Here is a 22,131-nt window from a genome sequence, read left to right as displayed (position 1 = left end):
AGCTGCGTGCATCACTGCTTCCTATATACAAGTTGATCCATCTACTTGTGAGCAAACTCCTGTGCTTCAGAGCCAAGGTCTAGGACCTGCATGGTGTCAGTGTCCCCAGGGGTTGCTTTCTTCTCCAAGCTCAAGTGGAAGAGAGGACTCCGGTGTAGGAATATAGTCTAGGTGGAGGGATTGGGAATAGGTGAAACTCCTGCAAGTCATTGTAGTTACCATTTCACCTGCTCTGTAATGCTCTTCAGCTCTGGTGTGCATGAGGAGCCTGACCCACTGGGCCCCATGAAGGAACCTGAAGCAGTTATGGTTTGTGCCTGGTCTCTGATGATCATTGACACAGGCAATTGTGACTGACGTGTCTTTGGCCCCTGTGGTGTCCAAGAGCAAGTGCTGGCAGCCCACGGTTGTTCTGAGCCCTGCCATCACGGCCGTACCCTTACTTGGTACAGCCCCAGATCAAGGACCGTGCACCAGCCCAGGGGGCGGCTTTGCTCCCTCAGCTGTAATGAGAGCCCAAGCTGGAGGGAAGGGCTGAAAAGGGTGGGTCTGGTGAAGGGTCCCTGGGGCTTGTGATGGTATGGCGAGAGCAGAAACTACAACCCCACCCCGATCCCTGCAACACCTCCCCCTCTATAAACAAGGCAGATGGATAGCCCTCTTCCTCCCCTCATTCCCCCTCTTTTCTTCCCTCCCAGAGGTCACCTTCAGCGGGGAGGCAGTGTGCCCCCAAGGACCAGGGACATGGGGAAGGGGCGGAGCGTCACGCTTCGCCCCGTAATGCCTGGCAGCCCCCTCCAGCTGCTCGGCGCAGGCTGAACCCAGCCCGGAGACTGCGGCGGGGGAAGCGAGGCAGTCTGCGGCCGGCCGGCAGTGCTGCGCTGCTGGAGAAGGTGAGAGGCTTGGTAGGGAAGGGGAGGGAGTGTGGGAAGAGAAGTTACAGCCATGGCTGTATGGATACAAGACTGGACAGACTTGTAAAAGGGCACTTACCCCACACAAACCAGTTTTGGAGACTCCAGCGTAGTGTGCTGGCACAATGTGGAGTACATCCATTTCCCACATCTGGTTGATGGTGGGCTCGTTGGTGGCTCTTCCCCGAAAGTTTGCTTTGTGTCCGGTAGTGTCCAAGTGGGATGGTGTGGCGGTACCGGCTGGTTGGTTGGGAGGAGGGTGTGATGTGGCTTGGTCCCTGCGAGATTGCTGCCGATTTCTTCCCGAGGAGGCTGCTGCGCGGAGATTGTGGAATAGTGCTTGCTGGGGAGAGGCTGATGGGGCTCTCTCCGGGGAGGCTGCTGGGTGTTTCTGCCCAAGAAGAGCAATCCGCAGTTCTGCTAAGGGGACAGTCATGCGGTTCTCCGCAGTGAGATTAAACACCAGCCTGCTGACCAGTTTTAGAAAGAACCTCATAAATCTATCAGCGATAAGGCCAGAAACAACCACTGTGATAATCTGTTCTGATCCCTTTCCCTGTATTAAACGTGGTTTCCACTAGAGTGGACCTTTTAGGGTAAAAAAGTGCTGTTCTTGAGTTAAAAATTCCAGACATGAAAGGATATTCTTCCATACTGCTTCATAAGATTTTTAGGGGCAAACATCCTTCTTCACAAAATCTGTACCACAGTTGAGGTCCGAAATTGCCTCATTTCAGCTTCAGCTATTACTTTTACTTAATTGGTAGAGGCCTCTTTAGTGAAATTTTAGTACCCACAAAGGTACATACAGGTGATAGACTCACTTCTTCGCTCCCTGTTTGATAAGTGAAAAAGTCTGCTCCCCTGGAAGTTTCCCCTGCAGTTGTCAGCCCTGTTAGCATTCTAATGGTTCTCCTCTGGTCCTTTTTCCATCAAACTGTGAACAGCAGTGCTAGCTTGTGGAACTGTGGTCTCACCAATACCATTAAAAAGATGCAAAACATCCAGTAAGTAATTCTGTTGACCCATCAGCTGGCCTCCAGAAGAGTTCAGGAAATTTACCCTAGAGAAACCAGGCTTTCACATCAATGTATTTTTGACATTGAAAAAACCATCACAAAAAGTAGATAAAGAAGAATGCAAAGCAGAGTGAATGGAAGGAATGCATTTCTAATAAAAATACAAAATCCACTGGTGCACGATAGTCTTAATTCTAGCGCAGAAGTCATTAGCAGGTGGCCAGCTCTTCAGAAATACAGCTTTCCTAACTCAGCTGATTTTCAGAGATTAAATTTCAGGCTGTCTCAGGGCATCTGTGTAGGAACCTCTGCAGAAACTAGAGTTCACTGTAAGAGGCACATCATCTCAGAACAGATCTCTTGTTATGGTCTGCCTTAATCTATGTAAAGCTGAATGGCTACATCTATTTCTTTTTTGTGGTTTACAGTGAAGCTTATTTTCTTAATTTAGCATCTGGAAAATGCTAGTTCGCCTCTCACTGCTGATGTTCCCTGCATCTGATGCTTTTTGGGCATTCTCTTCAGCAGAGCCAATGCAAAAGTGGAATATTCAACATTACTAACCCTTGTACAATTATTCTCTTGGACTTGTATCTGTATCATTAAGATGTGTATCTATATCACTGTAGATTATTTCTAGTGCAATTCTGTATTTTCCTTCATATTTAGGCCTGCAAAGGAAGTGAAGCTATACCAGATCTACATTTCTGGGTTTACACAGTGCCCATTTTATCTACAAAGCAGCATGAAGATTAGATTTGTCTGATTAATATGACATTTCTTTTTGCTTTTTTTTTTTCTGTCACTCAATACCAGACTAAACTCCTGACTTCTTTGCTCGTTTGAAACACTTATGTATGTATGTATGTGCATGCACTAGTTTCATCAAGCAATGCATTACCTACCCAAACCCATTTTGTGTCATTTGCAAACATCTTCTGTGTGATTTCAGTTCTTTCTTCTACATCATTGACAAAGGTAAAAATCACAAAATAACGGAGTCAGGATTAAGCAAAATTAATTGTGTAGGGTAAAGAAAGACACCAATAGAATACAATAATTTCCACTATACTGGGTTTATTTTTCAATCCGTTAAAAATGTGTGGATCATTGATTTTGACCAAAGCCAGGATGAATTTGTTCAGATAGCTTTCAGGGAATGATCAGTGAATGGGACATTTCTGGCAGGTGCTGTATGAACCAATACTGGGCTGAGAACTGCTCCAAATTCCCACCAGCAATTTAGATGTTGATGGGAAACCTCTGCATGTAAGGTCCTTACACAGACCCTAGACAGAAATGAATGCGGTGGTTTGATAACAGCAGAGACACCAAGCAATCATCTGAGTTACTTGGTACACTAAGTCCATTTGAGCAAAATGTGCTTTATTAAAGGTGATGCAAAAGTATTCGCGTAGAAACAAGACAGGAAACACCCAGAAAGGAAGATGAAGAGGAAGTGGAGTTTTTCCCCCCAGAAAACCCCAGTAATTTGGAAAAACTCTGGAGTCATAATGGATGTATAAGATAGTGCAGCGTGGCATTCCTGCGAAAGAGATCTTGGGGTCACAACATGAGGCAGAGGGTAATTCTAGCTGAATGTGTCACGAGAGGCATTCTCCCAGGAGCAGTTGGGGTTTTAACATGGGGGGCAGAAAAAATGGTGAGGCTTCAGAAAAGAGCCATAAAAAGAGCCATAAAAGAGCTGGACAAAAAGCCTTGTTTTGAGAGTTGGACAGAAGGTTGTTTAAATGAAAGCATTTAACCGATAAGAAGACTGAGAGGTGTCTTGATCAGAGAGCTTGGAGATGTTTATTCAAAATTCAAAATGTGACTACAATTTCTGGAAGCATCCTATCTGTTTTTAAACTAACTGATCTGGGCACTACAGAAACACAGTGCTAATCCAAGCATTGGTTAAATACACAGCCTGAGTTTCAGTACTACTGAATCTCAGTAGTTTAAAATATGTTCTCATAGGCTGTGGTTGTACCCCTGACCGCAGTGCATACAAAGCCTGCAAGAGTTGGGAGAAATACAACAGGCACTAAAAAAAATCTATTTTCTAGCTGAAAAACTTCAGCAGCATGTTAGGTAAATTTGGATCAGGATATCATATAAATAAATATCAGCAAGAACGTTAACACCGGCTTTTATAGTTGACCAAAGTTTGTCTTTGGATCAAGCCTGTACGACTTTCTGTAAGAGGTGCCCCAAATGTTGTTGGTTATTTAGTTTGGGTTAAAGCTCTGTAGAAGGTCAGGCAAGAAAATGGACCCTACATGTCATATGCTCAAGGCCATTTTTAATGGAGCATCTTTGATGTGAGGAGAGGCTGAGACAGCTGAAACTCTTGAGCTTGGAAAAGGGAAGGCTCAGATGGCATCTTATCAGTGTATATAAATACCTGATGAGAGGGAATGAAGAAAAGGGAGCCAGACGCTTCTCAGTAGTGCTCATTGACAGGACAAGAGGCAATGTGCACAAATCAAAACACAATAAATTCCATCTAAACACAAGAAGACCTTTTTTTTATTATTTATTTTTATATTTTTTACTGTGAGGGTGGTCAAACAGCATGATAGGTTGCCAGGAGAGGTTATGGAGTCTCCATCTATGAAGATATTTAAAACCTGACTGGATACCTTCCTAGATAATCTCCTTCAGCTACCTCTGCTTGAGCAGGGGAATTAGATTAGATAATCTCAAGAGGTCCCTTCCAACCTAAACACCTCTGTGATTCCGTCATCATAGCACTGTCTTTACTATACAGAGATTACACTGTCTTTGGCTCTTGACATGTATGAAGTGATTTTCTGGACCCAATATATTAAGCATTTTGGTTAAAGAACTGGGATAACATTACCTAGAGTAAGACACTATATCTCCATAGGCTAGCTCCTCCTCAGGAAGTTCAGAAGCGTCTCCCAGTGGTGAAAAGGATGTACATTTCTTACTGCTGTAATTAGAGACTCTTTTGGGGAATTAGGGTTTCTCACATGTTGACAACCTGGAAACGGGACCTCTAGCAGGGAAGAAGCACAGGAAGGATAGTGGAGGAAAAAACAGTTTTGAAAAGGACCATGCCTGCTGCCTTCAATACGGCACAGCCAAAAATGGTGAGTCCATCCTGGCCAGGGCCCTGGTGGCCTCATCCCCAGTGCCTGTCACTCTGCAAAGGGCAAATGGCCCTCTAGAAGGTAACAAAGGTAGGTAGGTAACAGAGAACCCAGGCACACTCTACTCAGTGGTGACCCAAATTTGGCCCTCACTTAGCTTCCTAGCTAATGGCAGTGGTATCTCAGATACCTGTCATACCTGACAATTTTGACTGTTTCCTGAAGTATGGACTGTGTCCTATAATCAATTTCCTCAAGAACAGCAATAGGCCAAAGCTCTGGAGTGACTGCATCTGGGGTTTCCTTCATATAAAGCCCTGGTCAGACCCACAGGATTGCCAGGGTCCCTCAAGACACTCTACCCATATCCACTGGCTGATCTATTTTTCCAAGCTGGCTCTTTCACTATGGTGCTCTACTCTATACCCAGACAATCTGCCCTCCCATGCTGGTGGGGCCACACATAGTTACTTCTATGGGCCGTTGCCATCTATATTGCAGTTCACTTGAAATATGGAGTGGAAGGACAGAAGAGTTTTTTTGACTTTTTTTAATTGCGAAAGCTTATTGACTGAAATATTTTGACTCCCAAGCTGGAGTGAGAATCAAGAATGAAGAGAGAATATCCTTCCATACACAAAAGCAAATTTTCACCCAGTAAATAGGAGAGAAGTAATGAATCATATAAAAAATAGAATAGCTGAATCATTGTCATGGCTTGGGCCAATACAAATAAAACCAAATTAATGAATAGATATTTGAAAATAATATCATTATTGAATAATACATTAAGTGGATGCAGTGAGAAGATTCTAACCTTTGAGACAGCTAGCACTGACAGGTGGTCAGCCTACAAGGGAGGAAATTTTATCTAACTCAATTTTGAGAAATTAAGTTATCTGAGAAGATCATGAACCATTTGCTGACAAGAATTTGTACATGACCATGAATTTGATATAGGAGAAACACCGTCTTACAGAAAAGATCTTTTGTTTTTTTTTTCACAAATATAAATCTAATGTGTTCCGTACAAGACAAGGAGACATCTCTCCTGTTGCTCCACTCTCTGTTTTGTGTGGCTTTACCATATCTATTATCAAGGAGAGGGCTATGTCTTTCAAAGGTCAATTACATTTTAAGTTTTTTCTCTCTATTCCTAGCTAGGACTCTTTAAAAGGCTTTTTCAGCTATTTGTTTTAACACCTGAATGTGGTTAACATCAGTTTGGAAATGTTAGTGGCAGAGCGGGTCCGTTTGTGGGTTCTGTGATGCCCTTGCTGTGTGGAATTTCATAAGCTGTGTCAACCGGGCAGCAAACAGGAGGACATCAAAGCAAAATCTCTAAAATACTTTCCAGGCCATCTTTCCCTCTGAGTTTCTCCCCAGCCTTCCATTCATCCCCTTCCATGCACGCACTTGTTCATTGTTGAACTCCCTACGGACTGTACTAACTTTGACTGCTGTTGGGTCTCACAGCAAGCCAAAGTCTTTGCAGAAAAGTAGGACCAATTACTTGATACTTCTGAATTGGGTAAGATTTAGCATTGCAGTCTAGGAGAGAAGGGGAGGGAAAAGAAGGGGATCTCTTCCACAAGTAGTCCCAGACCCCTATACAAATCCAGTCTTTTTGTTGTTTTCCTAGGTTTAAATAATTCTGTTGCTAAATCACTGGATTCTTAAGAATGATCAGATTTAGCAGCAATGGGGGCTGGAAGTTGAAGGAATTGTCATAAGCTCTGGTCACAGACAGACCAACGTAAAAACTAAGCAAAAAGGCTTCATTCTTTCTGTTCCCACTCATATTCTCAGGATGCCATCTTCCTTTTTAGCAACAGGAGGTCCTATTCCCTCCCCAAAAAGGCATCATATGAGTCAGAATGTTTCATGGGAAGACATCCTGAGTTTGTAGATGCAGAGGTGAGCCACTGTTTTTATCCCGGAGCTCTGTTTTGCCGCACGTTGTTTAAGACACATCCAAGAATGCTGCAACCCTCAGGCTCTTGGCTACATTAGGCAAAATTTTACCAGCAGGTTGAGGGAGGTGATGTTTCCTCTCTCCTCAGCACTAGTGAGGCCACATCTGGAGTAGTGAGTCCAGTTCTGGGCTCCTCAGCAGAAGAGAGATGTGGACATACTGGAATGAATCCAGATCATGAAGGTGATTAAGATATTGGAGCATCTCTCATATAAGGAGGGGCTGAGAGAGCTGGGACTTGTTTAGACTCAAGAGGAAAAGGCTCAAGTGGATCATCTTATTGATGTGTATAAATACCTGTAAAAAAGACACAGACATAATTGTCTTAGTTATATTGAGTGAGAGGACAAGAGACAGTGGGCCTGAAACAGAATTTCTATTTAAGCATAAGAAAAAAAATTTTACCATAAAGGTGATTGAACACTTGAACAAGTTGCCCAGAGCAGTTGTGGAGTCTCCATCTTTGGTGATATTCAAAACTGGACCGGACACACTTCTGAGAAACCTGCTGTAGTTAACCTTCCTCTAAGGAGATTGCACTAGGTGATCTCCAGAGGTACCTTCTGACCTCAACCATCCCGTGACTCATTCTGTGAGCTTGCTCCAAAGCCAGGAGAGGCTCCCAAGCTCGGGGTACCTGTGTTCCGTGCACAGGGAGGTAGTCGGTGGGTAGAGTGCTGCCACAGGTGCCTTAAAGTGCTGCCTTGTAGCTGGCTAGAGGGACTGAAAAAGTATTTCTCTGAAACGGGTCTGAAGCAGCTGGCTGTAGCTCAAAATGCCATTGATGTCTGAGCTTCCTTCCTGCTTAATTTTCTTGGCTGCACAGATGAGCAACTTTGGGTCAGAAATGTCAGCAGGCATGTGAGGTACTGAGCTCCCTTTGGCTTGCTTGGAGCACGCTGCCTCTGACTAGTAATCCCTTTTTTGTCATGGGCTAGCTGTGCCTCTGCCTAAGGGTTAAGTCTATCTGCTGCTACCTCAAGGACTTTCTTCAACAAGCAGTAAGGGTGGGTTTCTAAGTAGAGAGACACGGTCTCACTTCATTAGGCTAAGGAGAGCAAGATGCCTGGATCATTCTTGATAATCTGAGACTGTTAACATTTTGCTTTTTGTCTAACAAACACCTTGGAGACTAGAATAAGAGAAGTCCTGGAAGGCCAAGCTTTACTACAGCTGACACAAAAAGGTGATCCAGGTCTTTGAAGTGAGAGGCACCAGGGACAACAATTAGAGAGAGTCAAGCATCTGTCTGGAGGACAGAAAGGATTAGAAGGCTGAAGGAGGTTCCCTTCAATACAGGATCTTTTATATGATGAGGGGCTTTGCCCAGAGGTGTGGTGTATAAAAGCCAGAAGCTCAACTCTAGCACGGCTGTGAGAGTGCTCAGGCTCCAAGTGGCAGAAATATCCCCTGCCACGGCATGGTTTGCGTGGCATGTCTGATCTGGTTTTCTTTGTGCATGTTGTGATGTTCCTGACTTGGGCTCTGGTGTTTCTGCAGCACTCAGCAATGGCCGAGAGCTCAGCTGTGGCAGCAGCAGGGACAGCGGCACCAACTGTGCTAGATGAACTCCTGGAGATCACAGCTCAGAGTCTGGTGCGCACTGAGGTGGCTGAGCACTATGAGGTTATTCGTGAGCTGGGCAGGGGCAAGTATGGCCACGTGATGCTAGTGACACACAGGCAGAGAGGTAAGGAACCAACTGCGCCCTGTGAGCTACTGTGCCTTGCCTCCTCTCCACTCACCAGGGTGCTGGGTGGGCTAGTGGCTCCTTGGGGCCAGGCACCAGGCTCGGTGGGGGGTCCCCTGGGAGATCAGCAGGACAGGGACTTCCCCAGCCAGGGACCATCCCACTACCCAGCCAGGGAGCGGGTGATACCAGGGGGCAGGCCAGAACATCAGTCATGATTATAATGATGAGGCAGGTCCAAGGTCAAGCCAGAAAGTCAATCCACAAATCAGAATCAATAGGGTTCATGGCTAGGCACTGGCATGGATGTGATATAGCTGGAAAGCAGCACTCCCAGCACACTGCTCAGGCAGGGAGTGAAGCCCCAAGCCCGAGCTTATATGGTGCCCTATGGCCCATGGACAGAGTGTGAGTGGAGGTCTTAGGTGGGGTTGGCCAAGGCCATTAAGGCCTATGAGTTCCCACAGGGTCCTGACACAACTCCTCCCAAGTAGTCCCAGCTCGCACTGATGGACCCACATAGCCTGAATTTCCCTTGCTCTGCCCGGTGCTTCTCTGCATACACTGACTGGCTCAAAACTCACACCACCAGCAGAACCTGCTCCCAGATCTGGTATTCACAGGATATGTCCACACAAAGCTTCGGGCCAGAGACTCCCTGTGGCTGTGAGTGTCCAGACCCGTGGCTGCTCAGCGCCCTCTGTCTGGCCTTGGTGTGAGTGACTCTCAGGAGAGTCTAACCCACTCTCCCATCCCCAGGGACTCCTATGGCTCTCAAGCTTCTACCCAAAGCCAGTACCAAGCTGCACACCTTCCTGTATGAGTATTGCGTGGCCCTCTCTCTTGCCACCCATCCTGCCATCATCGGCATGTTTGGAATTGCCATTGAGTCCAGCCAGTATTATGGCTTCCTCTACGAACCAGCACTGCACAAAGACCTCATCTCTATCATCAAACCCCGGGTGAGTGCTGCTACAAGGCCATGGGGACTGGGACTGTAGCGTGTTGCCCTTGTGCAGGCTGGCTGGGTCAAAGGGAGGGAGATGAAGGCAGTGGGCTGTGGGTCTCTCTGGGGTTTACAGTCCTGCAGCAGCTTCAGGCTTGCAAGACCAGAAATGCAAAGGTCTTGCCCAGTATGGAGCACGTAGGTGAGAGCCCAGCTGGCAGGGCTGCCAAGGAGCCCTGTGTGCACCATAACCGCCTACCTCTCTCCCTGTGCAGGATGGGATCCCCGAGCCAGCCGCTAAGCAGTGTGCCAAGCAGCTCGTCAGCGCCCTGGAGTTCATCCACAGCCGAGGGCTCGTGTACCGTGACGTCAAGCCTGAGAACGTCCTGCTTTTCGATCCCGAGTGTCGGCGCATCAAGCTGACTGACTTCGGGCTTACGCGGCCCAAGGGTACCAAGCTCAAGCTGGTGGCTGGGGTAATCCCCTACACCGCCCCGGAGCTGAGCAACACCACTAATACCCAGGGGGTGCCCATCGACACCAGCTTGGATGCCTGGGCCTTCGGCGTGCTGCTTTTCTGCCTGCTAACTGGCTACTTCCCCTGGGAGCAGAGCCTGCCAGATGACCCTTTCTTTGAGGACTTCATGCTGTGGCAGGAGACGGGCTTGGAGGAGAACCTGCCCCGCCATTGGAAACGCCTGACGGCCGAGGCTGCCCTGATGCTGCGGAGCCTGCTGGCCCTAGATCCTGCCAAGCGTGGCCCCGTCAGTGGGGCGCTGCGCTATGTCGATTGCCCTTGGCGGATGGAGGACAGGCACAGTGAGGAGCCTGCGGTGAAGCCCTAGACCCTGCTCCCCATGGTGGGGAGGGAAGGCAGGTCTCATCCTGCCAAGGGGCTTAGAGGTCTGGGGCACCACAGTGGCCCAGGTGTGAGAGGCCATGGTGACCCAGAGAGCAGATTCTCTGCAGCACTGTCCCTGCCACCATGGAGCCAGGCTTGTTCCCCAACTCACGGTCCTCACCCCGTGGCCCAGTGCTTCCCAGTGCCACCTCCTTGTTCTTCCTTGGGGCTTGAAAGCATCTTCTTTCTCTTGGAAATGACTGCGTGTGAAGTATCCACTTGCTTCCTGGCCACAGGGACTCCAGGGTGTTTTCTAGGGGCTGCAGCACCTGCTTTGTCTCAAAATAGAGCAAAATATGTACTTTTGTGTTTCTGTATGTGGCTCTTTTTCCCTCATAATAAAATGCCTGTGGGGGCCTGCTTGCTGTGGGAGAGCAGGGGCACGATGGAGCCTGCAGCCGTCTCAGGACAACCTGCTCAAGGCAAGGACCACCCTTGGATGCTGCTTGGGCCTGCACCGGGACCACTGAAGGGTGGCTTCAGGCCAGTGGGGTGGACGTGCTGGGGAGCCCCCAGCATGTGGCTGCCGAGAGTAGCTGGGGTCTGATGATGACACTGAGAAGGTGGTGGGAGCCATGGAGGTGGGGTGTTGGAGAAGGCCACAGAGAACCACATGTTGTAAGAACCACATGTTGTAATCTGCCCACCGTCATGCATTTGTTCCCATTTCCTTGTGTTCGGGACCAAGTGACAGATGAGGTCTTCTGCACCAAGAGTTGCTAGCAGCAGGAGTCTCAGTGTCAGTTTGCACAAGTGTCCCCTTCTAGTTCCTGTCACCCAGGAAAATGGCATTCTGCAAACACGGACAGCCCTGCTGAAGCACAATTCACCCCTCTCCCTCCTTGAGTGGCTTAGGTGCAAGTGGAAGGGTGAGCTCACTGCCATGAACATCCACGTGTAAGATTCAGCTGAGAAGACAGTAGCAGTGTGAAGGCGGTCAGCCTGGGCATCACTGGTAAAGGCTAACAGAGGAGCTGTAACCACAGGTTGCATAAATTTATCCATACAAATAATTCCAGCAAAATTCCCATGGTAATACCTCCCAGCAGTCCTACACCATTGCCTTGCTCTCACTCATCCTCCTCCAGACTGACTGTGCCCTCCTCATACAGCCAGCCCCTCTGTATGAACCCCCACTGCCACTTCTTCCCTGCTCCAGTTGTCCTGAATCCTTCAGTCCCAAGGAACCATTTCCAAGACTATCCAACACCAGCCCAAGCACAGCTCTTCCCTTGTATTGCCTTCAGGTCCTATGACAATGTCCTTCATGCTCTTTTATACACCTGGTTACCCCTCTAGAAGACCTTCCTTCTCCCATTTCCTACTACCACTTTAACCCTTCCCCAGCAACACACGTCTCCTAATCCCCCAATGTCCTTCCAGGTGCACGTTTTAATCCTGGGAAGAGGTAGCAAGGAGAGAATTAGGGGTTAGAAGTCCTTTTTACTTTGCTACCTGTTTCCAGTCCTCAGGATTATGCTGTTCATAATCCTTTCCAGCTCCTAGCCTGGTCCTATTGCTAGAAACATCCCCAGCTCAGTTTCCTTTCTCAGTGGCTTCGTAACTTCTGAAAACGTGCAGTTCCATCACCATACTTTCTAACATCCCAGCTTTTCTTTCACCTCAGATCCTTTCCTGCACACACCCTTCTGTAGTTCCTCAACCTCCAGCTCTCTTTTCCCAGCTTCTTCTCACCCATTAGCATTTTACCATTACTTACCTTCCCCACTAACATTTCCTTTCTGCTACCCAACACCTGGTAAACACCTTTTGCTCATTCCTCTCTCAGCAACATCATGTCTATACTACTCTTTTGTAATTTTCCTGCTCCCTACATCACTCATCTTCTGTGTCTTCCTTCCAACTCCCCAACCTACCTTATCAGCAGCATTCTCACCATGTTCAAGACACAGTTTTCTTCTGTCCACTTCCATCTCTTAGAATCTTTCATTAATGTAATAAATGCTGCTCAACTCTGGCCCTCTGAGATTCGGCTTTAATTATCTTTGATTACAATGGGAATAGCAGAGGAGTTTTAAGGTACCAACACAGTTCCTGTATTTAAAGCTCAAAGACCAATGGATCTAGGCCAGGTAACAAACAACTATCCAGTGAAAAATAATGGACAATCTGATACAGCTGTTTGCCAATACAGAATTATAGAACAGGAATGTGGCTGTTTGGAATGAGACACCCAGCATTCTATTTCATAATAAAGTTGTGTTTGATAAAGTAAATTCATAGTGTTATGGTACACCATTTTTGTGAGGCATGATCTATTGATATAAAGAAAATTACAGTATGCTGTATTGATTAAGAAGATGTACTATGCAAAGTCAATAAAGCATACATTAAGTGAATGCGGACTTGACATTAGGAAGCATTTCTTTACCAGGAGGGTGGTCACACTGGAACAGACTTCCTGGAGAGGTGGTCGATGCCCCAAGCCTGTCAGTGTTTAAGAGGCATTTGGACAATGCCCTTAACAGCATACTTTAACTTTTGGTCAGCCCTGAAGTGGTCAGGAAGTTGGACTACATGATCATTGTAGGTCCCTTGCAATTGAAAGAGTCTTCTATTCTATTCTATTCTATTCTATTCTATTCTATTCTATTCTATTCTATTTATTCTAATGAATATGTGTAAATAAACAATGGGAGGGCATAAAAAAGATGCAGTTGTACTGGGTGATGGGACAAGAGCAATGTGCACAAACTGAAATGCAGAAAATTCCATTTAAACATAAGAAAAATGGCTCTATGGTGATGGTGGCCAAACACTGGAATGTTTGCTGTGGTGTCTCTGAAGATATTCAAAAGGTGATTGGACAAGGCACTGGTCAACCTGTTCTAGCTCTCTCTTTTGAGCAGGAGGTTGGACTAGGCAATCTCCAGAGGTCCTGTCTAGCATCAACCATGCTGTGATTCTGTGATGTTTTTTTCTTTTGAGGACACTCTGTGTTGCAGCTGGAGATGTGTGGGGCTCTCAGTATCTTTGCTTTGTAACTGCTCAGCATGGCAGTCAGTGGTATCAGCAGAGCTGAGTGCAAGATGCAAAACTGGCTTGACAAGAAAGGATTAGCAAGATTTTAGGGTTTATTCCAAATTAAGGCAAACGTGAACTGGTGGAACACTGACATCTTTGGGGAAACAGATCAAATTGTCTAATTCCATCAGGGCTAAGGCTGTTTTTTGGCAGGAGCCAATCATGCCAATGCAGATCAGGGATTCGGTGCTGCCCAAGAAAGACGATGGGACAGAGGCTATTGGTAGTGAGCAGTGGCAATCACAAGGATTGTTTCTCTGAGTCCTTTATCACAGAGCCTTGAGACTTTGGCAGAAGGGGTTTCTGCTGGCAGAAAGTTGTGTGATATGTAGCTAAGTGATGAAATCAGCACTGTGACTGCATCATGCGTGTGATGGTGGTGCAGACAGGGTTACACTGAAGCAAGTACAGCAGTGAGCACAGTGGCAAAAGCCCTGCCCTGAGCCAAGTCCCCAGCCTGGGCTCCTTTTCTCAGTGGCTTAACCATAATTGCAGCTGGATTTCTTAAATCAATGAATAAACAGACCTGTTGAAGCCTATCTTCAGGGGGTCTGAAAAAAGATCTGCTTGTCCCCATCACCCCCGCAGCAGCTGCTGGGAGAGGCTGAACGGAACGGAGCTGCGTGCAAATAGGCTGGCCCTTTGCATGCCCAGCCGCTGGCTGCAGGAGGGCTGGCCAGGCGCCCGGCACCATAAAGGGCAACATTTCAGCTAGTGTAGGCACAAGGTATGGGGTGGATCTGGTGTCACCCCCAAAGAGGCATCAGGTGGCTCCAAAGGGCAGGGAAAGACGTGGTACTTCACTCCTCTCTGGGATGGAATGAAGAGAGAAATTGAGTAATTACAGAGCTCGCCGCACTATGTGAGTTCTGGCTGCAGTGCCTATGGCCCAAGAAGTGTGAATCCAGGCCCTAGTCCCCTGGTGCCTGCAGCACACTGCACACACAGGCTGGGAGCATGGATTCCCTGGCTTCTGGTAGGATGCGTGGTCTATGTTTCTGGATACCCTTGTGCACCTCAGTACAGATTCTGCTCCTTCTTCTGCGCCACTCACTCCACATTGCTCCTGAATAGTCACGTTCGGCAGCAGCCTGGGAATTGCGATGCAGACTGGAACCTGCAGGGTGTAAGGAAGGCACGGGTCAGCACTTTGGTATTGCGAGGGCAGGGTGATGGGTTGAGCCTGGATCAGTTAACTGGACAGATACCTTGGTCATAACACTCCTTCCAGTTAGGAAGTGTCAGTAGGAAGCAGTGGAAATGGAAGCTGTTTGCTAGGCAGAGATGTGAAAATGCAGGCAGCTATGAAACTGATTGCCCCAGATCATGATAACAGTCAAACAGTGCCACAGACAAGTCATCTCTGAATTAAAATCTTGATTGTTGAAGAGAGCACTTTAAGCAATTTATTTGGGCTAACTACAGGTCAGCAATGTCCCAAACATATAGACTGTGTTGTGATGCTGGCTGGACTGAGGACATAAAAGGGAGGGCAGGACCATGTTGGATAGTGGGGTCAATGTCATCTCCTCCTTCTACAGGAAGACTACTGAAAGTTGCTCTATTGGACTGGCTGACCCAGTGACCAAAGGCAGGGCAGAGGTCCAGCCTTCAGCACCTCTCCAGTTAGGCTTCTGGTGTCATTTCTAGAAGCTTGCAGCATATAATATTCCTTCTGCCTTGCTGACTCTGACACTATGATACTTCTATCCTTTCCCATTAATCCCATTACTAGGACTGTGACTGAAGTTTCTTAGGAAGGGTAGCAAAGGAGTAATTATCATATTCCCCAGAGTTCCCTCATAGCCTTGTCTCCTGAACAGGACTGCATGCTGACCATCCTGTGTGACCCTTCCCACTCTGCACACAGATGTCAGATCTTGAGTCTGCAGAGGCACTGAGCACCAGATCCCAAAATTGAGTGGGGGAAAGCATCTCAGGCCAGAGAATATGATAGGGCAGATGCAAGACTGCATAGTCCCTGTGCCTGCCTCCTCCCACGCTGCTTGTTCTTGAGTTTTGACTTTCACTTCAAAGACAAAGCAGGCCAGAGCTTTGATAAAAAACACAAAATATGACCCTAGTCTGAACAGCTGTCCTTCTGAGCACAGGGCTGGAGGGGGACAATAGCTGGGAGATAAAGACAGTGGGAATTTGTTACCTTTCATTCTTACTTATGTAGAGGCATGTTGGTGACAACTGCAACCCAGCTGATGTCTTCTAGAGCTGACTGTAGGTGGGAAGCCATGAGAAGTCATAAAGCCCTCTTGTCATGCCAAAGGACAAAGAGATACACAATTCAAAGTGGCTGGATCAGAAGACACCTGGTGCCTGACTGGAAAATGTGCAGTGGCTCATGGAATTTCAGCTGTTAGCCTTTTTTCCCTCTATCCTGCATCCCTGAGTGGAGATGCATGAATCAGGGGGAAATGCTTTAGACAGAGAGATCAAAGGAACTGCCTCAGTGTGTTCCACATTCTGTAGCTTGGGTTGCGTGATACCCTGCTGCCCATACTATAATTTTAATTCTCCTTGTGCTGTGTTGGGCTATCTGTGTCAGTGCTGACCACAAGAAGAGGCCTGACCACTAGTAAATCCCATGACAATTCTCCAGTGTCCTAGGCTTCCCTACTAACCCATCCAAGGTCTGACAGCCAGCCATGCCAGCCAATAGTCTGGGCTTGCCCATATACAGGCCTGCCTGTTGCTGTGGGTGTGTTTGTTTTTTTTCCCCCCTGGGCTGACAGGCAGCTGGGCATGTTTATAAGCCCTGTGCCTTGGCCCAGCTTTGTGCAGGAGAGGGAGGAAGGGGAATTTGGCCTGACCCAGAGTGGCGACAGAAGATGGTCGCAGTTGTCACACGGTCTAATTGCACTTCTAACCCTTCTTTGCTGTTTACAAGTTGCTCCCCAGCAAGGACTCGTGTCTCTGGCTAGCTCCAGTGTCTCAGGGTGGAATCACACAAGACTCCTGCTCCCACTCTGCGCCCTGGTAGCCACCATCTGTCTGTGCTAACTCTGAGTGAGTGCAGCTTTCACCTGAGCTTTGCTGACAGATTTCCTAGGGGATAGTGAGAAAGACAATCCCTGACCGAATGGTTTTATTTAAGTAACTGAGGTGCTTAGGAGAAAATCTATCTTAAGTGATAAAACAGTCTGGTTTTTAGTTCGCATCTGACATCTAGCTATATAGAGTTGGCTTCAGGCAAAGCAGTCTTGCTACCATGATTAGAGGCTGCTGAGAAGTCCGCAAACAGCCACTTGATCAGGCAGCTCTGAGTCCCCTGTCCTTGTCCCCAGTGCCGCTCTGTGCCTGCCTCAGCTGGTTATCTTCCCTTCCACTGGCTGAGTAGGAGATGGAAGCAAAGAAGGGACAGCAACTTGCGGATGTTGGCTGACATTTGCTGAATCTGCTCTCTCCAAAGCTAGGTAGAGAAAAGGCAACAGCTTTCACATCCCCTTGTTCTGACATTAACAGTTGCTGCAGCTGACACTCTGCCTTAAGAAATTATTTCATCTTCCTCTTCAGGACAGTAAATCTTGCAGAGATTGCCGAACACAGAGCTCACTCATAATCGTCTTCTCTAGGGGCATCCTGTGCAGGCTTAACTCCTGACGATTCCTTCTGCAGAGCCTCTCTCTGCTTTACCTTGCAACCCTCTCTGAAGCTACTGGATAACTTCTGGCTGCTCAGCCCTCTTGGTAGGAACCAAAACATATTTAATTGCTTGTACCTTTATGATATGCTAAGCAATGTGTCACCTATAGGTCAATTCCCTGAGGCTCATGGGTGTGGATGTACTTACATGCCCAAAGCCCTGAAACAGAGCAAGATGAGCAGATGCCAAACCTCCATACCTTTGGACTGGTGAATACAGATCGAGTGCAGGAATTTCACTATACACCAGATTTATGTAATGGATCTGACCACAGACAGACACAAGCCCGTCCTAGCCCAGGACTCATACCATTATTGCACACAGCCACATATGTGTCATGGAGGCATGGCAACTGTAATTGTGCTATGCTCAAGGGTATAGATTACCCTAGCTGGGGGGTGAGAGCTGCTCCATGTATATGAGGCTTTGGTAACTTTACAGTGCTCATGCTGCTATGGACTAACATCCCTCACGCTGAAGAAAGGCACTTATCAGGGACTTCTTTCCTCCTTCAGCTCCTGAGGACCTTTCAGGGATCTTCCTTGTGTGGTACTGTTTCTCTTCTTTCCCTTTCTCACTCTTTTCTCCATCTTTCTCACCCCTTCAGCCCTTTTTCTGTATCATTTGCCCATCCACTATTTACCTTCATGTGAGTCATCCTGCTGCAAAAGAAGTATCCCTTGATACAAAACCCTGGAAAACTTTATGCTGTCAAGAAGCAATACAGGGTGCTCAGCGTACAACTCAATGGCTCCTTTCACCCAGCTGGGAGAGGTGCTACCCTCTTTCCCTCATGACTCATTTGAATCAGTTCATTTCCTTGCACCACTGGTCTGGGGAGCTGTAGCAAGAAGAGGCATGTACTTATGTCCTCAGGTTCCCCTTGCTCATACCTATACTGCTCATAGTACTTCTGAGAGGACTGCTGCACCTTTATGCCACCAGGACTGTTTATCACTCCGCTAGAAACATAAGAAAACACTTCCACAAAGAGCAGCTGCTGGTTGGGCCCTGCTGGTAGCAGGAGTGGCCTTCAGCAGGCAGGTTGGGTGGCTTCTATTCCCAGTGCTGGAGAAGGTTAGGGCAGACAGAAGCTGGACCTTCTGTTGATTCTGTCCCTGCCTTTGAAGGTACATATTGCCAGTCTCTGAGTTTACTGTTGCTGGGCTAACCCAGGAAATGCTGAACTGGTTGGTCTCTTCTGTACTGCTCTATAATGGAAATCTGGGGATTAAGTGGGAGCCATGATAGGCAGCGATTCTGCCCTGCTCCTGAGCAGCCTGTCACCCTCCCACTGGTTCCTGGCTGCACAAGGGCATGTCAGGAATTGGACGGGGCTGGCAGAGACCTGGCTGTAACAGGATGCCCCTGTACTTTCCTTTCCTTCCGTCACTGCGGGAGAGACATGAGTTTATGGCACGTGGTATGTGAAGGCTGCCAGGTGGCACTGTCCAAAGCAATGATGGGACCTCAAGAGGGGAAGGTGACTGGCTATCCACCACCAAGAATCAATTTGGTTCAATGGGTGGAAAGCTCACTGATGAGAAATTTGGACACAGAGCAAAGTCCTGAGCTGTAACTCAGGTCACCCAGGAGCCAGGAGCTGGGAACAGTATTCCATAATCCTGACTTCAGGTGTCCTTAACCAGCAGATATATCACTGCTCTCCCAGAGTCCAGCAAAGAATCAGAAGTCCTGACCCTGAGTTCTCATTTTCCCTTCCACCCTTTCCCTTCTTACCATTAGCTCCCACCCCTCGGACTTCAGCTCAGGACAGTGTTCTTTGAAACAAAAGCCTTGACTTCCTTCCACCTTGCCTTCAGTTTACAATTCACTGGACCTCTTGCTCTGCCTGCATTGCAGTCGCCATCGCTTTCCCGTTGTGTGTACTGACACCCCACTGCCTCCAGAGGTCAGAACCAATATGTCTTCTTTGCTTTCACTACTATGTGATGTCAGCTAACGTGAAGGATTTCAGTAGGGCTTTCTGCGTTTCACCACCTGAGTCCAGCAGCAGACTGTAGCCTTCCTTAGAGCTCATCATGAGAGATCTGGCATTAGTCTCTTCCTGTAGAGGGCTGTAATGAGTCTCACAGCTCTGGAAGACAATAAGACCTAAGTAGGACTTATATACAGTTTGATAAATGCTATCTCAGAACCCCCCTGGAAGTCTCTGGAATGGCTATATTGTCCACCTAGGATGTTAATCTAGACACTGAAATATTATCAGTTACTCTGGGGACAGCAGGAGCTCCCTGGCTGGAGCTCCCTGGCAGGATCTCCAGGGCAGTCCAAAATTCCCATCTGAGGACTCCTGCAGCAATTAGTCAAACACTTAATTAAGAAGGTAGCTAGGAGTTCAGTTGATTGCTTGGTCTCAAGTCGGTCCACACTCTCAGATCAGTCCATTGCCTCCTCTATGCAACTAAATAGACAGGGAGTTCCTGGACCACCAGGGGAATGAATGGTTTAAGTATGCTAGGTGTGGATACAGACAAGAGTCCTGCCACCCAGCTACACACAATTATAATTCTAGGAAAACCTGAGTTTCATACTTGCAACTCAAATTTCGTATCTCTTGCCACAGAACAAACCACTATAGAGAGAATGACATGAAAGTTTAAGTTTGTCTCATTCAAAGACATTAGCATTTTGCTGTAGCTGCAATCATTTTTGCTGGGTTGGTTGGCTGATAATTCGTGAAGTCTAACAAAGATATCTGTTTGCACAACCCTACACAGTATTTCCACAGAAACAAAGTATTTGGGGCATTTCTGTTGCTTGCATTGCATTCCCAATGAAAGAAAGGCATCAAAACCAATACATCTCTGTTTAGTCACAACATTCCTGAGTAATGTCCTCTAGGCAATCCTGCTTTGGCAAGGGAGTTGGACTAGATGATCTCTAGAAGGTCCCTTCCAACTCCAACAATTCCATGATTCCATGATTCCATGAATTTCCTCTGAACAGCTCTGGTAGTTCCTTTCTAGGTCACTTAATGATTCATTTCTCTTGTCTTGATTAAAATAGACCAGTCTATATTCATGCAGTTTGGATGTCATGTCAGCACATACCTCATCACAATCCATATAGGCTCTAAATTCATAATGCTGGGGAAATCAGAGGCAATAATGTCTGTATGGACCCAGGTCCTATTTCCTGCATTCCCAGATTTTGTCATGGCTATTCATTCTGCCAAGCACTCATACAGATTTTGCTGTTCTTCGGACTGTTTTTGGCTTACTAGTGAGGATGGCTGGGTAGCATCCACATGTTAGAATTATGCAGGGAAGAGTAGCAGGAGTGGTTGGATTAGGTTGGATTTCACATTCATGCTTCTAAACTTTCAGATTGTTTGTTCAGGTCTGAGGACAATATTATGGAGAAATCACTATTTTCCCATAGGTAATCCTAATCAGATGACGGTAAAGAAAAAGAAAGAGAAATGGGAAACTCTTTGCTAGAGGTGAAGAACCTTTCCTTACCAAGAGCAAAACTAGACCATTTGCAAGGCAGACTCACCGTAGGATGGATAGTATTGCACTCCCTTTTCTGGCTCTTCCCTTTGTTCCAGAGTCTCATGGGATGCTGGCAGAAACTTCCACGCTCACTCACAAATCTCCCTCATTAGCTTTAGCTTCATGGTCTTTGTGATTTAAACATGTATTTACTTTGGTGATAAATCTGCTCACCATTTCATTGCCAGATCATTTTGTTGCAATTAAGAACCAAGGGCTACTAACTGTCAGCTTACAGACAAGGGAAGAACTTATGTAGGCACATATTGCTTAGATTAAAAGACAAAAATGCACCCTTCAGTGTCAGGCAAGTACTAACACACCAGTCATGTCTGGGCAGTCACCAAAGAAGGTAATTTCTTGCCTATGTCCTGAGGCTGAAAAGAGGCGTTTTAGAACAGAAAATCAGCCAATACATGTCTTGAGACAGATTTCCCAGCCTCAGAGCTGAGAATCAATTGGATTGTCTTCACATCCCCACATTTTCTTTCCTTACAGTGCTGTTGAGTAGGCTAATGATTAGGGAATAGCTATAAATACTTCCTGAGAAAAGGCTTTATAACCTCAAATCCACTTTTTCAGGCCTGCAGCTTCACCATGAGATTCAGTTATGTTAGTACACAGAGAGGATAAATGTGCACGTTTCCTGTCAGTGAGTAAACTGTACACAAGATAAATTCAACATGCCTGGATTAGGGGCTGGTAAACTTTGGCAGCACGTAAACTAGGATATGTGTAAATGATTTTCTTCACACCCTTTCTGTATCCCTGCTCCACGATGGTGCACAGCTTGGGCATGCACTGCTACTGGTCACTCAGGTCCTGTCTTCCACAGAAATCCCAACATATAGACCAGAAGCCATCAGGACCAGGCCTCTGATTTGGACAATCAGGACACCGGGGCTGCTGAATTAGCTTCTTTGTGCGCTCACCAAGATCTCTGCTATCTCATCTATGGCACTACTTAAACCCTTATAGAAGCTAGCCTGTCTTCCTTTAATGACCTAGAGCACAGCCTACAGCTCAGGCTTGGAGGTAAGGATTATTATAATCCCACAGTGCGCTGCTACTTGGTGTGCAAAGGTCCTGTCCTCATTCTGCCTCATCCGCAGAGCAATCTCTTGAAGCAAAGTGAGATCTGGTTTTTGCAATACCTTAAAGGGACTGTTTCACTACAGGGATTCTCATTACCACGTCTCAGTCCCTCAGATGCTCACACTGCTGCGTTGCAGTAGCTGAAGCTTCCAGTGCTGGGAGGGTGCCAAGGATTCAAACACCCATACCCACTAACCCCTGCCTCAGGAATCCAGATTTGCCTGGGACTTAGTAACATGACCTGTTTTCCA

The 22,131-nt window shown here is 47.0% G+C and overlaps 1 protein-coding gene across 1 annotated transcript; it reads left to right on the top strand.

Annotated features, from left to right (window-relative positions):
• The first annotated feature begins 837 nt into the window (after positions 1–837).
• LOC141464037 (serine/threonine-protein kinase SBK2-like) lies at positions 838–12,922 on the top strand. Its single transcript, XM_074146761.1, has 4 exons — positions 838–893; positions 8,528–8,717; positions 9,477–9,679; positions 9,939–12,922. The coding sequence occupies exons 2-4, from the start codon at positions 8,537–8,539 to the stop codon at positions 10,506–10,508; spliced, it is 954 nt and encodes a 317-aa protein (XP_074002862.1). The 5' UTR covers positions 838–893; positions 8,528–8,536; the 3' UTR covers positions 10,509–12,922.
• Positions 12,923–22,131: the final 9,209 nt, after the last annotated feature.

This window comes from Numenius arquata, chromosome 4 (genome assembly GCF_964106895.1).
Source record: "Numenius arquata chromosome 4, bNumArq3.hap1.1, whole genome shotgun sequence".
NCBI lineage: Eukaryota > Metazoa > Chordata > Aves > Charadriiformes > Scolopacidae > Numenius > Numenius arquata.
The sequence above is the reverse complement of the archived record's forward strand: the minus strand, read 5'-3'. Positions and strand labels throughout refer to the sequence as shown.